This window comes from Diabrotica virgifera, chromosome 6 (assembly GCF_917563875.1).
Source record: "Diabrotica virgifera virgifera chromosome 6, PGI_DIABVI_V3a".
In the NCBI taxonomy this organism is placed as follows: Eukaryota; Metazoa; Arthropoda; class Insecta; order Coleoptera; family Chrysomelidae; genus Diabrotica; species Diabrotica virgifera.
The window spans coordinates 238,436,775-238,451,991 of record NC_065448.1 but is presented as its reverse complement, the minus strand read 5'-3'; the positions used below and the strand labels follow the sequence as shown (position 1 = coordinate 238,451,991).

The 15,217-nt window shown below is 31.1% G+C and overlaps 1 protein-coding gene across 1 annotated transcript in view; it reads left to right on the top strand.

Annotated features, from left to right (window-relative positions):
* The window catches only part of LOC126886790 (putative glucosylceramidase 3), a 47,328-nt gene that overhangs the window by 20,046 nt on the left and 12,065 nt on the right, over window positions 1–15,217 (top strand). Inside the window, exons 4-8 of the mRNA XM_050653842.1 lie at window positions 4,849–5,139; window positions 11,156–11,266; window positions 11,526–11,670; window positions 13,237–13,301; window positions 14,129–14,406. Coding sequence (XP_050509799.1) covers window positions 4,849–5,139; window positions 11,156–11,266; window positions 11,526–11,670; window positions 13,237–13,301; window positions 14,129–14,406 — 890 coding nt within the window. The remainder of the gene's footprint in view (window positions 1–4,848; window positions 5,140–11,155; window positions 11,267–11,525; window positions 11,671–13,236; window positions 13,302–14,128; window positions 14,407–15,217) is intronic.

The window sequence follows — 15,217 nt, the reverse complement described above, 5'->3', positions numbered from 1 at the left end:
AAGTTAGTTTGTAAACACCACTCTGTAGTTGTTTTCTCTTTCGGCTCTTATTGTTCTTAATATATTTGCTTAAGTTGTGGTTAGTTCTGAAAGCTGATGTTATTCCTTTCTTTTTTATGTATCTGGCTATTTTTGTTGTTATCTTGCCAGTATATGTGATAGAGGAGAAGGTACTGGGTTCTTTCTGTGGTGGTGGATAGACTAATTTTAGGGCTTTCTTATGGAGTTTGGGTTTAAAATTTTGTTAATTGTTTGTTCGTTATAGCCATTGTTTGCTGCTATTTGTTTAATGATGTTCAGTTCTATCTCGAAGTTATTTTTTTACATGGGAATTTCTGTCAGTCTATGTATCATGCTATGGTAGGCTGCTAATTTGTGTTGTGTAGGATGGGATGATGAATTGTGTATAGTTGTGTCAGTATGGGTAGGTTTATGATTATGATATACGGAGAACTCATGTTTGTTGTGTAGTCTGGTAATTGTTACATCTAGAAAGTTTATGGACTTATTCTGTTCTGTTTCTATTGTAAACTCAATATTACTATGAAGTGAATTAATGTATGATTAGAATTACCCATAATAAGTCCTGCACTGTTGTTTGTGTATATTTGATTATTGAATTCAAAATAGTCGATTTATGCAAATTTCAAGAAGGTGTAAAATTTCAGATGCAATGATCGAATTTGTACTATTATGGTCTAATAACTACAAATATCTGGGAACCTGGGTAAATGAAAACAATGAGCAGGGCTTTTTCACAACCCTGGATGACAGCAATTACATGACCCAGACACTGACCATTAAATTGTTGCAATTTCTTATATATATTTTATAAGAACTTGAATAAAGTATCATTTGTGGTACTTAATGTCTTTAAAAAGTGGAAAATTTTATATTATATTTTCAGGTTTCCCAAATAAAAACACTGTATGTGTTAAAAACCTAGTCAGGAAATAAAATTCGGACATAAAATATTTACTGAAAAACAGGAGAATTTTTTACTAAATTAATGTGTGTTCACTTTTATTTCAAACAAAAAAAAAATTTAAAAGTTGAGTCCTTTACGTTTTCTACTCTGGTGAACATTTTTCGAATTGACGCTTACAGTGTTTCTACTTGGGACAGCCGAATGTTTTTAATAAGTTTTCTGCCAATAACTCCAAAAGTTTCCGTTTTCTCAAAACAACTTTACTTAACAAAAATGTACCTTTTAAAAAAAATAAACAAAACCTTTTTTTAATAATCTGTATGACTAATAGTAATCGAGCTACACTATAAAATTTGGCTTTTCTTCGTCAAATGCTAAATATTGTAGTTTCAAAGTCAAAAGACTAGAAAACTATGCATTTTTCGAAGATAACTTGTTCAAACTAATTTAAACTATTTAAAAACATATGTCTCCAGAAATGAAAAAAATTCTCTAGCTCAAAAAGTAAGTGATTTATAATGAAAAGAATGTCAGTCCCTATTTTTTTCAGCGAAAAATTGATCGGAAGCAACCTCCTTATCAACACCCTAATTAAAATTAGTGATTGGCATTATTTGGTCATCTTTAATTATGTATTATTAATAGGTTCTAGAAGTTTGACCGGCTTAGAATAATTAGTTAAAAAAAAACGGAGTTAAAAGCGAATAACGAATTTTTGTAGTTTGGAAAAAATGGCATTTTCTTCAGAACAGAAAGATTAGCATCAAAGATACGAAAAAATGTTTAAATATGAAAATGTAGCCTATTTAATTCCCAAGAACCAGGTTTGCAAACATTTTCTCTACGGCAAAAATTGGGTGAGATATTGACAATTAAACTTGTAGTAAAATGCAAAAGCCACCTTTACCAACCTTTTCAAAGTCACCTCTTTTTGCGACTGAGAATTTTAAAAAGATTTAATATTAACAAACTTACAAGTAAAAACCTACAAAATTCTTTTTTACCAAACTTTCAAGATAAAAAATAAAAAAGTTACGGTTAAAAATCAATATATTATTTTGAAAAAAAAAAGGAGAAATCCAATTGGAAGCATAATAATGTAATTTAGCGATGTTTTTAGTTATTGTCCTTATTCATTCTTCTTTATTTAGGTATTATTAATAGATTCTAGAAGTTGTACTGGCTTAGGATGATTAGTTTTTAAAAAACTGGAGTTAAAAGCGAATAACGAATTTTTGTAGTTTGGTAAAAATGCCATTTCCTTCAGAATAGAAAAATTAGCATCAGAGATACGAAAAAATATTTAAATATGAAATTGTAGGTTATTTAAATCTAAAGAACTTGGTTTGAAAAATTTTTTTCTACGGCAAAAATTGAGTGAATCGTAAATGAGTATTTTCGAAAAACATTGATTTTTTCGATATAAAACTAACACTTTGAATAGCGAATAAATCGAAAACTATTAATTTTATCAAAAAAAATGTATAGAACATTTTTTGCTTAAAATGAATATTTTTATCATTTTATGAGGTCAAAATATAATAAAAAATTTCCACCCTCGAGATGGGGTGGCAATTACCCCCATGGTAAAAGCGCCTTTTGGCATCATATAGATTTTGATCCTTGGACTATCCACTACTTATTCTCAAATTTTCAAGCAAATCGATCTATTCTGTAAAAATTGCGAGGTGAAAAGCTTCGGTTGCTGGATTAAATTTAAAACTATACCGGGTGTCCACTTATATTTTCCCCCATTTTAACTGCCTATAACTTCTAAACGGCTTAAGATAGAAATATGCGGTTTTCGATAAAATGTTTTATTTTAGTAAAAGTTTTGTCTAAATGGATTGAATTTTCTATATCGCTTTCAAATACGAAAAGAAAAATGGCGGATTTTTTAAAGAAACGTTGTTGACTTTTTTTTAATGGAACACCCAGTATATTTTTTTGTAGGGTGAAAGAAAGATCATTCACCTATCCGGCAATATAAAGTTTTTCAAAATGGGTTGTTAAATCACTGAGTAATTAATTTTTAAAATGAGCGGTGCAACGTGGATATCACATACCTAAATAACATAACTAAGCAAAATGATATTATGTTATGTGATTTTCACATTGCATCTTTCATTTTAAAAATTATTTGCTCAGTCATTTGACAACCGATTTTAAAAAATTTAATATCGCTGGATAGGTAAATGACCGTTTTTTCAAGCTACAAAAAAATATACTGGGTGTTTCAATAAAAAAATCAACAACGTTTTATTTCCAAAAATCCGCCATTTTTTATTTAAAAGCGACATAAATAATGGTAATTTACCTGAAAACTTAAAAAAAAACGGTCATTTCCCTATTCAACGATATAAATTTTTTTAAAATCGGTGGTCAAATGACTGAGCAGTTAATTTTTAAAATGAGAGATGCAATGTGGAAATCACATAACATAATATCAATTTGCTTAGTTATGTTATTTAGGTATGTAATATCCACGTTGCACATCTCATTTTAAAAATTAATTACTCAGTGATTTGACAACCGACTTTGAAAAACTTTATATCGCTGGATAGGTGAATGACCTTTCTTTCAATTTACAAAAATATACTGGGTGTTCCATTAAAAAAAAGTCAACAACGTTTTTTCAAAAATCCGCCATTTTTCTTTTCGCATTTGAAAGCGATATAAAAAATTCAGTCCCTTCAGACAAAACTTTTACTAAAATAAAACATTTCAGCGAAAACCGCATATTTCTATCTTGAGCCGTTTAGAAGTTATAGGCAGTTAAAATGGGGGAAAATATAAGTGGACACCCGGTATAATATTTAAAGGCTTTTCATCGACATATCTTGGTGACTTAAGCATGTCCTTTAACCTGTAAGAAGCAGTGATGATGGAATTGTATTCCGTTCTGTAAACGTTCTGTGAGGTAGCCCTTTTAGGAAATTTATTAAAATACACATCTTATAAATGATTTTAACATTTTTTTCGTACTTCCGGGCCTAAAGTGACAACTTCACTCCCTTGTGACAGGTACTAAAGTGTCACATTTAATCCCTCCGGGATTAAATATTGACGAAACTCCCGGAACGATTAAATCACAAACAAACGAATTTAAGGGATATTTTATTGAAAATTTATTTTATTTAAAATTATTTTATTGAAAATCCCTCATTTCTTCTCTTCAAAAAAGCTAATAATTTTGGAAATTTACTTATATCAATATCTTCTCTAATGTTAATAACCGATTTCAGCATTGAGTAATGTGCCCAGAGAGTTGAGGCACAAACCGCTTTTGATTTATCATCGAAGTAGACTAACAGCGCATTTTCAGTAGGTTGTCTCACATTTTTTAAGCGGCACCACTTTTTAAAAGCATCGTACTGCTGCTCGTATAGTTTTCTAGATTTCGGTGGTAACAATTCTTCACCTACTTCGGCTGCTCTTTTATCAATATCAGATACACCTTCTTCACTCATGATACCAATAATTATCAATAACAATGTTTCTTTACAATGACACTAGTAATGACAATGTTTCTAAATTATAACTGTCACAACGCAATGTTACTATGGTAACTTATTTTAAAGACAGTTTATTAAATGAGTTGAAGAGAGAAAAAACTGATTGAAATTATTGAAATAATTAATAAAATCATACCGGAAGTACGAAAAGTATCGTATATACCTTGCGACTGAAGTACATTTAATCCTTCAGGTAAATTATGGCCCTCCCTGCGGTCGGGCCATAAACTTTACCTTCAGGATTAAATGTACTACTTCAGTCCCGCGGTATATAATGTACTATTTTTTCATAGATTGATAAACAGTAGTTATTTTTAGACTGAATAAGATTCAATATCAATCTTGTGAATCGGGTAAGCCTTATACACATTTATTTTTATATTTACATCTATATCTCTTTTATAGATCCCATTCCTTAAAAGAGCACGTCAGCTAAGAAACGATTTGAAGCTATTCTCCAGCACATGGGTTCTTCCTACAGCATACAAGGAAAACAACAGCTACATGGGATTTTTGGGATTCATCAGAAAAGAAGTATACCAACTGTTAGCTGATTATTACATAAAATTCTTCGATTTATACAAAGAACGTGGATTATCGTTCTGGGGTGTCTCATCAACTAATGAGCCTTTTATCGCTATGGCAGAATTTAGTATTCCTGGTACTCCAGGAAACCTTTGGACACCAGAAGATTTGGTTAGTATTGACATTTATTTATCTTTTTATATTATACAGGGTGTCCAGAAAATCTACCGACAAACCAAGACAGGAGATTCTTCAGATAATTTTAAGACAATTTAACCCAATTCACTTAGTCCGAAAATGCTTCGTAAGGGAGCTAGAGCTCTTTGAAGATGGCGTCTTGTAATTAGTTTTTCTTAAATACCTCCAGAACGCTTCTATTTAGAACAACAAAAATTGCTACGCGTATTTACCTTCCAGAGATAAATCTACTCCATCCATTGCTAATTTCTAGTACCGATCATAGGCGTTCGTTTTGGGTAGGGAAACGGTTATTTTATCGCATATATTTTTTGTCTTTAATTTTTAAGCATTTTTGACTCTGAATTATTAAATTGTGAGGTATTCTAGTACTAAAAGGTACTCTTGCTTTAAGTCGATAGGATACACCGTTTTCTAGAAAACTCGATTTGAAAATTTCTCGTTTTTTGAATTTCAAAAAAAATTTTTTAAAAACTATTTAAAAAGACGAAAACTGGTACATTTAATTATATTCCAGAGATGAATGGATTTCATTAATTGCAAATTTTTAGTACTGGCCATAGGCGTCCGTTTTGGGCAGGTCAACAGTTATTTTATAGCATAACTTTTTTGTATTTAGTTTTTAAGCATTTTTGATACTAGATTATTAAATTATGAGGTATTCGAGTACTAAAAGTTACTCTTGCTGTAAGTTGGTAAAATACATCGTTTTTTTTTAATTATCAATTTTTTTTCAAATTTCAAAAATGAAAAACTTTCAAATCGATTTTTCTAGAAAACGGTGTGTCTTACCCACTTAAAGCAAGAGCACTTTTTAGAACTATAATACCTCACAATTTAATAATCCAGTGTCAAAAATGCTTAAAAGTTAAATACATGCGATAAAATATCCGTTGCCCTACTAAAAACGGACGCCTATGACCAGTACTAGAACTTCGCAATGGATGTAATCGATTCATCTCTGGAAAGTTAATGTGCATACCAATTTTAGTTTTTCTGAATAGAAGTGTTCTGGAGGTATTTAAGGAAAACTAATTACATGACGCCATCTTCAAAGAGCTCTAGCTCCCTTAGGAAGCATTTTCGGACTAGGTGAATTGGGTTAAATTATCTTAAAATTATCTGAGGAATCTCCTGTCTCCGTTTGTCGGTAGAGTTTCTGGACACCCTGTATATACAGTGTGGGCCAAAGAAAACAGCCCACCTCGATATTTGGAAGTATTTATTAGATTTTAAGGAAATGAAGAAACAGGTCGGTTTTTGATCTTAAGGGGACACATTTTTACGGTACATACATCTGTCATTTGTCAACCTCCTCTCTTCCTCTTTCCCCTCCCCTTATTTTTTAATAAGAAATAGGGGTGGTGTGCTAGCTCATTTAAAACTTTATTCAATTCTCTATTCAGTTATATTAACATTGACATAATTATTTACACAGGGTGTCCAAGAAAAATTATTTTGAATTAAATTAATTGACACAAATAGAAGAATGTACTTATGTAATTCATTTAACTCAAAATACATTCTACTACTGACAGAAAATAGAAAAAAAAAGAATGTGTGTGTACTTTGTACGCACGTAAGAAGTTATACTTCTATTATATAATTTTAACGAAGTAATTGTATTCTATTTAAATATTAAACTAACTTTCTTATCTACCACTTTCAAAAAATTTTTATTAAAACAACTAAAAAAAAAATGAATCGTAGAGGATTGGAACCCGGGACGTTTCGAACTCTGACCGAACGCTCAACAACTAGACCACCGAGGTAATGTGATTGACACGTACGTTTCGGATATAATTATGAGTGCAGCTGATCTCACTACTACCAACTTTGTTAAATTTCGAAACAGTAATTTCACTTTTATTTAATAATGGTACGGTAAACAATCCTCATTTTTTAATATGTTATTCCTTACAAAAATACCTTTAATTTAAGCACAAATAATTAAAAATCGTAAATTTGGGTCAAAAGTTATTAACTTTTTAAGAATTCCCATAAGAACCCATGTTAAAACTTAACTTTGACCCTTAATAGTAATTAAACGGCACGGTAAAACATTTTTTAAAAAATAAAGTCTTAGTTTTTTGAAGTAAACTATAACATATACAACAATAAATTGAACAAGAAATTGACAAAGTTATTCAAGGCCAAATTTGACGAGTACAAAATGTATGGTTTGTAAAAGAAAATGAAGGAATTTGATGAAATAGAACAATTGGATATGTTTTATTTTGTCAAATTTCTTTATTTTCTTTTTATTCACGGCAAAATTGGATGTAGAATTGTGTTTTGTATAAGCCAAATTTGACCTTGAATAACTTGTTGTCAATTTCTTATTCAATTATTATTGATGTAATGTGGACTTTAGAATTGAAAAAAAATACAACAAAACATATAGTAAGAAAACAATATATTAGGTGAATATTAATGGTAATCAAATTATATAAATAAAAGTATTACATTATTACATACTATGTATTTTGGCAGGTCAAACAGGTAGGTTTATACCCATGATACATTAACAATTATTACGTACCTGTTGCTTTTAAAAACTATTTAAAAGTCACTACAATATTATAAACTGTTTTGTTTCTGTCCTCACAACAATAAAACGAATATATTATACATTTGTTTCAGGGACGTATTTAGGGGTTGGCGAAAGAGGCGCCCGCCAAGGGCGCAAGAGTGAGGGGGCGTAAAATTAGCGGAAGAAAAACTTTTAGGAAATCCAAGATTTTAATTTTATAAACTAAGCATTTTTCATACTTTCGATAAAAAAATATGATCCGTATTCTAGCAAAATTAAAAAGATAAGAGACTACATAAATACCGGTACGGTGTCAGTAATATTTTAAAAATAATTGTAACATATAAAGGATTTTAAGCTTCAAAACTTAACTTTGACGAAATTTTAACAATAATAAAAGATACCAGGTTAATTCAACAAAATTAAATTGACTAAAAATTTAAATTTTAAATCAAAACTTCATGAACTGTTGTAGGCTATTATTTATTATTATATATCAATATGTTTTCGCTTAAAGTAATGTAACATAAGTGCATAGTTATGATAGTTTATGTAAGTATGTAAGTACATTTTCTCATAAATGTATTTAACATATTCACAAATTGTGAATCACAATATTACATGTAAAGTACTAGTGAGTAAAATAAATAATGTTTCAAAAATACCTCCTTTATTGTTATTGTTTTTTGAGCCCATAGCCCGATCATGGAACACAAAATTTTACGAAAACCTCCACAAAATAAAGGATGGATGAAAATTTGGGAATAGGTAGTTGAAATTGTCTATTATTATATAAGAAAAGTTTACAATTCTACATCCCCTCCATTTTACAAAAATTGGGAAATGCGGGGTGAAAAATATTTTCTCGAGGGTGAACAAATATAAGTTCAAAATAAGTTCGAAATTGTATAAAATGACCAATTCTAAGTAACTTTTGTTCTATAGAGTTTTTTCATTAAGTTAATACTTTTCGAGTTATTTGTGAGTGAATATGTTCATTTTTGACAAAAAAAAACATGTTTTTGGACGATTTTTCGCAGATAACTCAAAAAGTAAGTATTCTAGCGAAAAAAATGTTCTTAGCAAAAAGATAGCTTAGAAAAAACTGAAAAAAATGGTGTATGCATGAGGTCTGTAGACCCAGCAGGATCAGAGGTGTAGCTAATGAAAAGTAGGTTCTTCTTCGTCAAATTCCAAATCGAATATTTCAATTTGAAATAACCCAAAAACGGAGCTCTTTTCGGGGAAAATTCATTACAACTTTTTTAAAGTGGTTAAAAAAAGGTTTATTTGTGTTTTCTAAAAAAACTTCTAACATTAAAAGTGAGTTACGCTTAAAATATTGCTGGTCTTTTTTTATTTTTTGCTAAAAAAATCGCGAAAATCACCCCCTAATTAGTTTCCCAAATAAAATTAATCGTTACCGCTTTACAAGTTACTTTACCTCGCTATTTTTTATATTATCTATAAGTTTCATTGGTTCAAAGCACTCATTTTTGAAAAAAATTGGGTTTAAAATAAAACATTTTTTATTAATTTTGAAAAAAATGGAATATCTTATGAATTAACTTAAAAATTATTAGTAATACCAAAAAATCTCAAGGAGTAATAAAATGTTCGTCTTGCTTTTCTGAATATTTTTGATTTTTGGTTTTCTTTCTAGACAAAAATTGGATATGCTATGGTTGTTCAAAATTTGCCTAAACTCGTGATTAGTTACTCGTTTAAGCCATTTTAACTACAGCTTTTTCAAGAATAAGTACTTTGAACCGATGAAACTTACAGATCATATAAATAATACATAAGCAAAGTAACTTGTTAAGTGGTAATGATAAAATTTATTTCTGATGCTAATTAGGGGGTGATTTTCGCGAATTGTTTTACCAAAAAATAAAAGGGACCAACAATATTTTGAGCGTAACTCACTGACTTTTAATGTTAAAAGTTTTTTTAGAAAACAAAAATAAACCTTTTTTTAACCACTTTAAAAAGTTAAAATGAATTTCCCCGAAAAGTGCTCCGTTTTTTGAGCTATTTCACATTGAAATATTCGATTTGAAAGTTGACGAAGAAGAACCTACTTTTCATTAGCTACAACTCTGCTTCTACTGGGTCTACCGACCTCATGCATACACCGGTTTTTTCAATTTTTTATAATCTATATTTTTGCTATGAATATTTTTTTCAATAAAATACTTACTTTTTGAGTTATCTTCGAAAAACCGTCCAAAAACATGTTTTTTTTTTTGTTAAAAATGAACATATTCACTCGCAAATAACTCGAAAATTTTTGACTTAGCGAAAAAACTCTATAGAACAAAAGTTGTTTTGAATTAGGTAGTCATTTTATTCAATTCCGGTCTTATTTTGAATGTTTATTTTTAAACTTTTTCTTATATAATAATAGACAATTTCAACTACCTATTCCCAAATTTTCATCCTTCCTTTATATTTTTTGGGGTCAGATTGTTCTTTGATCAGGCTACCAGGCCTAATACATTTTAAAGTAGTAGTTGTAGTAATTTGCCTACAACTATTTAAAAATTGTTACATTACAGTCCTGTGAATTGTGGGTGCAATTAATGGGAATCTCGTTTTTTTGTGGGAAGGGGGGGGGGGCGGGTGCATTGAATTTCGCCAAGGGCGCACGAATGGCAAGATACGTCCCTGATTTGTTTACCTTTACCTTTTCCTCCAAACCACAGCTGTCCTACAGCTGCCATATTGGATAATTTTTGACATGTCATTTGAACATCCAATCAGAACAAAGTTATAATGCGCGTATGCGCCTGGGTGATGCGTATGCGCCTGGTTTTAACATATAAAAATTCACCCTCATCGCGCGTAAAGAAGTATAACTACAAAAATGTTTATTTGATAAATAAACATTGTTTCTTGCTTAAATTCAATATTCAACCTACCAAGAGGCAGATGGGTGGCAGCTTGAACATTGAAATTAAGCGAAAACCAATGTTTATTTATCAAACAACAATTTTTTCTGTTTTTTGACAGCAGTAGAATGTATTTTGAATTAAATAAGTTACATACATTCTTCTTTTTGTGTCAAATAATTTAATTAAAATATTTTTCTCTTGGACACCCTGTATAAATAAATATGTTACTGTTTATATTACTCAATAGAGAATTAAATAACCTTTCTAATGAGCTAGTATACGACCCCTATTCCCTATTTAATACAAGGGGTGGGGGAAGTGGAATGGAGGGGGTTGACAAATGACAGATGCATGTACCGTAAAAATGTGTCCCCCTTAGATAAAAAATCGACCTGTTTCGTCAGTTCGTTAAAATCTAATAAATACTGCCAAATATCGAGGTGGACTGTTTTCTTTGGCCCACACTGTATAAATATTTTCAATGCTCTGATTTCAAAAATGTGCTTTTTTTCACTGCTCTAATCTTTAATTTCTGAATTACCTAATTTAAAAAATGTTATAGGGATATTGGATCAGGGATCACCTTGGACCAACAATTAAACGGTCAGATCATAGCCATCTTAAACTGATTACTCTCGATGATCAAAGAAGTTTATTGAGAGTTGTTCCACAGGTAAGAAAAATTAAAGCTTTCTTTAGCTGCATTATGTGGGTGTATAATATAATAAACTTTATATCCTTTAAAATTGTCTCAGGGATGAGACACAGATCAGTTTCTTCTATATCTAGGGTTTCTTGAAGTTCATTCTGTTATTAAAGCAGTCCATTGCAATTGTTGTAGTTATAAATTATTGTACTTTATATGTGTTAATAACTATTTACTTATTACACTGTCACACTGAGTTGTGTTAGTATTTCTTGCCTTTTTTTAGATCGTAAGAGACGCTGAAACTTCACAATATGTAGACGGATTTGCCACACACTTCTATATGGATTTCAAAAACAATACCTACTTATTGGACAATGTCAACGAGCAGTTCCCTGACAAATTTATTATGGTTACTGAAGCTTGCGTAGGTGAGAAATATTTTATTATATAAATACATATATAAGTATACATGAGTTTTTTATTTAACACGAATATTAATTTTTCAAAATTGGAGTTTAATATCTTAAAAGTATCAAAGTAGTTGATATGACTGTATCTAAGGTTGAAAATATTATTTTCAACCATTTTGAAAAAAAAAAAATGTGAAAACCTTGAATTACGAATGTCTGTCTGTGTTATAGACTTTGTAAACACATACCTGATTCCTGAGCTAGCCTGGCTATCTCAGGTGGTAGAGCATGATATGAGACGCTTAATCTCAGGGTCCTGATTTCGAGCCCCATGTTGGGTGCCAAAATGCAACGACCGGCCGCGCATACGCGTACGCTACGTTACTACACCGGCTGTAGGATTACAACAAAGGCGTAGTCCGCTATACTCAGGTGGAGGTGGGGGGATTCGTTGGGACTTCTCTTTTAACTTTAATTGATATTAACTATACGCCAGGCAGATTTGCCCCAGCACCCACCAGCAAACCTACCAAATTGTTGCAGTACTAATCAATGGTATATGAAACAAGGGAAATTTAACCATACCTCATTCATAAATAATTATCTATGAATAATAAGTAGATGAAAAATAAATTTAGTCATGGGAGTCAAACAACATGGGAGAGTGGAAAAATTTTATTAACAGAAATAATATTTAGACGGTTGCATTTGAAACTGTATCCACTTTTAGCTACTTTGGAGTAATAATAAGGAAAATCATAAAATAGAGAACAAAGGAAATAATTCCAAAAAGGCAAAAATAATATGGAATAATATAGAATAAATAGAAATCTGCTGAGAAGTAAGAATATAAGTAAGTGAACAAAGATGAACCCATAAAAACCTGTTGATACGTATGGGATGGAAACAACGACGATTAACAAGAAAGAGGAAAATAGCCTTCTGAAGTTAAAGGAAAAAATAATAAGAAGGATACTGGACCACAATGTAACAAGAGAGGGAGAAATAAGAATGAAACAATACGCCGAAATTGAAGAAGAATAAAAGGGAGAAAATATATTCAGATACATAAAATCTCTTCAATGGAATTGGATAGGACATATACAGAAATGCCCACACTCAGACAAGTTGAAAAGGATAACTAACCCTCTACCACTATGATCCAGGTATAGAGATATTCGTAGAAGAAAATGGCTGGCTGATGTAGATGAAGGTATAAGAGCAATGAATGTTAAATACTGGAATGTTCAGTGTAAGGGCAGCAAGAAATGGAAAAGCAGCAGTAAAGACACACAGCAAGCTATAAATTATATACAGAAATACTCCACCTCAACCAAGGATAGTATTCTGAACGCAAAGGCGTGGCTATAATCCCTACGGACTGTAATGCTTAATGAATGAAGGAAATTAGATAAATCTCAGTCAAAAATATTTGTACCTATAATCCTCTTATAATGAAAAATAGCCATAAACATGATACATTAGTAAATTATATTCTTTGCGTCTATTTTTTAGATGTAGCGTATCAATATTACGAGCCATGGTGTATTTTTTAAAGCATTCCTAATACTGATGAAATTTTAGGTGCTCTTGGAATCTTTTTGGGTGACTGGTCCAACGCTGAAACATATGCTGATGATATTATTCAGGTCAGTACAAAACATTATTTACATTACAAAACAACAACTGATGACAAAACATACAGTATCTGTCTGCACGAAAGCCATTTTGTATTTCCTTATCCGTCATCCCTTTTATTTTTCATCTTTTGTCATAAAGTCTTGAAAGTCAATTTCTGACACTTAACAATTCTTTCTATTTCAAAAGTGAATAACCATTTTCAATTTCGTTGCAACACTAAACTACAGCCGCAATATATACTAGTTCAATCAGAGAGTGCAGCAAGCACCTCTACCGGTTTCAAAACTTATTAATCTCTCATCAGGAGGCACATATGCTGCTCTCTCTGACCCAACCAAGACAAACCCCGGCCGCGCAGTTACGGATTGCAACGAACGAAATGGCAGGGATGCCCTAGCGGTAACTGCTAGCAAAAGACTAAGTTTTGAATCTAATAGCACATAAAATAATACCAAAAATATTACTCTACATCCCACCAATTTGAAAACAATGGTAATCTTCTCTGGTTACACCTCCAAGGCTTCTAAAATTTGCAAGCCATAACGGATGCTGAGACTAAAAAGATGAGGGAATTTTACAATTTATAATTCACGTTCCATCTGCTCAGCTGCTCTACGGAGCTTTCTTTTTGAACCTTTGGATCGTGCCAAACCTTTCAGAAACCCATTGATTTTATTTGTTATCTCGTGGCAGGTATTCTGGGATAAGGAGTACATCAGGTTCTTTAATTTTTGGCTAAGCCTCAACTTACATATTATAAAATGATGTTGAGTCGTTTTCCTCCACAAAAATAATATCAATTTTATACTTATATTTATTGGTTATTTTTTTACAGAACATGAACCACCATGTAACAGGATGGGTCGACTGGAATATGGTCCTAGATTTACAAGGCGGTCCAAATGTCGCTGCTGCCAGAGATGCTCCAATTTTAAATAATAATGGCACCGAATTCTTAAAGCAGCCTCTTTACTATGCCATTGGACACTTTTCCAAATTTGTACCACCAGGTTCCTACAGGATTTACTCATCTCAATGCAATGAAAATGATTTAGTTACTCAAGTTGCCTTTGAACGTCCCGATGGAGGAATTGTAGTGGTCATTTTAAACAGGTATGATTTTTATAAGCAAAATATTAATATATTCTTTTATTTCAAACATAATTGTGTAAGGGTGTTTCATTAAGAATTGTTCATATAGTAACTGGAGAAATCTTAGCACAAAATACGAAAATTTAACCTAAAATATGTACTTAAATAAAATATTCCTCCTAACCGAGATGCAAAGTGTTATAATACAAATATTCTAAAATGATTTTAGCCCATGCTTTAAACACTTTCCAATATTTTTTGTTTAAACTTAAAAACAGTTTACACATGTAAGAATAATTTAACTAATTAGTTAACTCTCGTAAAGCGGTGCTTAGATTCTTACGTAAACAACGGTGCGGGGTGCATTTGCAACCCATCTGTATATCCATTTTTTTATATGTGAACGTCGGGGAAATTGATTTGAAAGATAGTTAAGCCTTATTTATTATAGTACGAAACATAATTTTACAAAAAAAGTCATTTCTTCTTAAAAAAAATTATTATCGTTGCAAGATAAACACATGAAATTTTTCACAGAGTGAGCAACACAAAGTTTTTGCACATAATACAGTTATGTCGGGACTTTCGGTCTTTTTCTCTGACATAAGTAACACCGACCTTGTCCCGTAGCTCTGTTAGCTCCAAGTCTAACACCAGAAACGTCCAATTCAGGATATGAAATTTTCATGATTTGCACAATACAGTCATTTTTTCCAAAAAATCACGTAAACGTAAAGCGTTTTAGATGCTGCAATGGGTGTAATGTGTTTAGAATTGAATTTAATGCGAATAAAAAAATGGACAAAAATAAAAAAAAAATATTAAAAAAGAC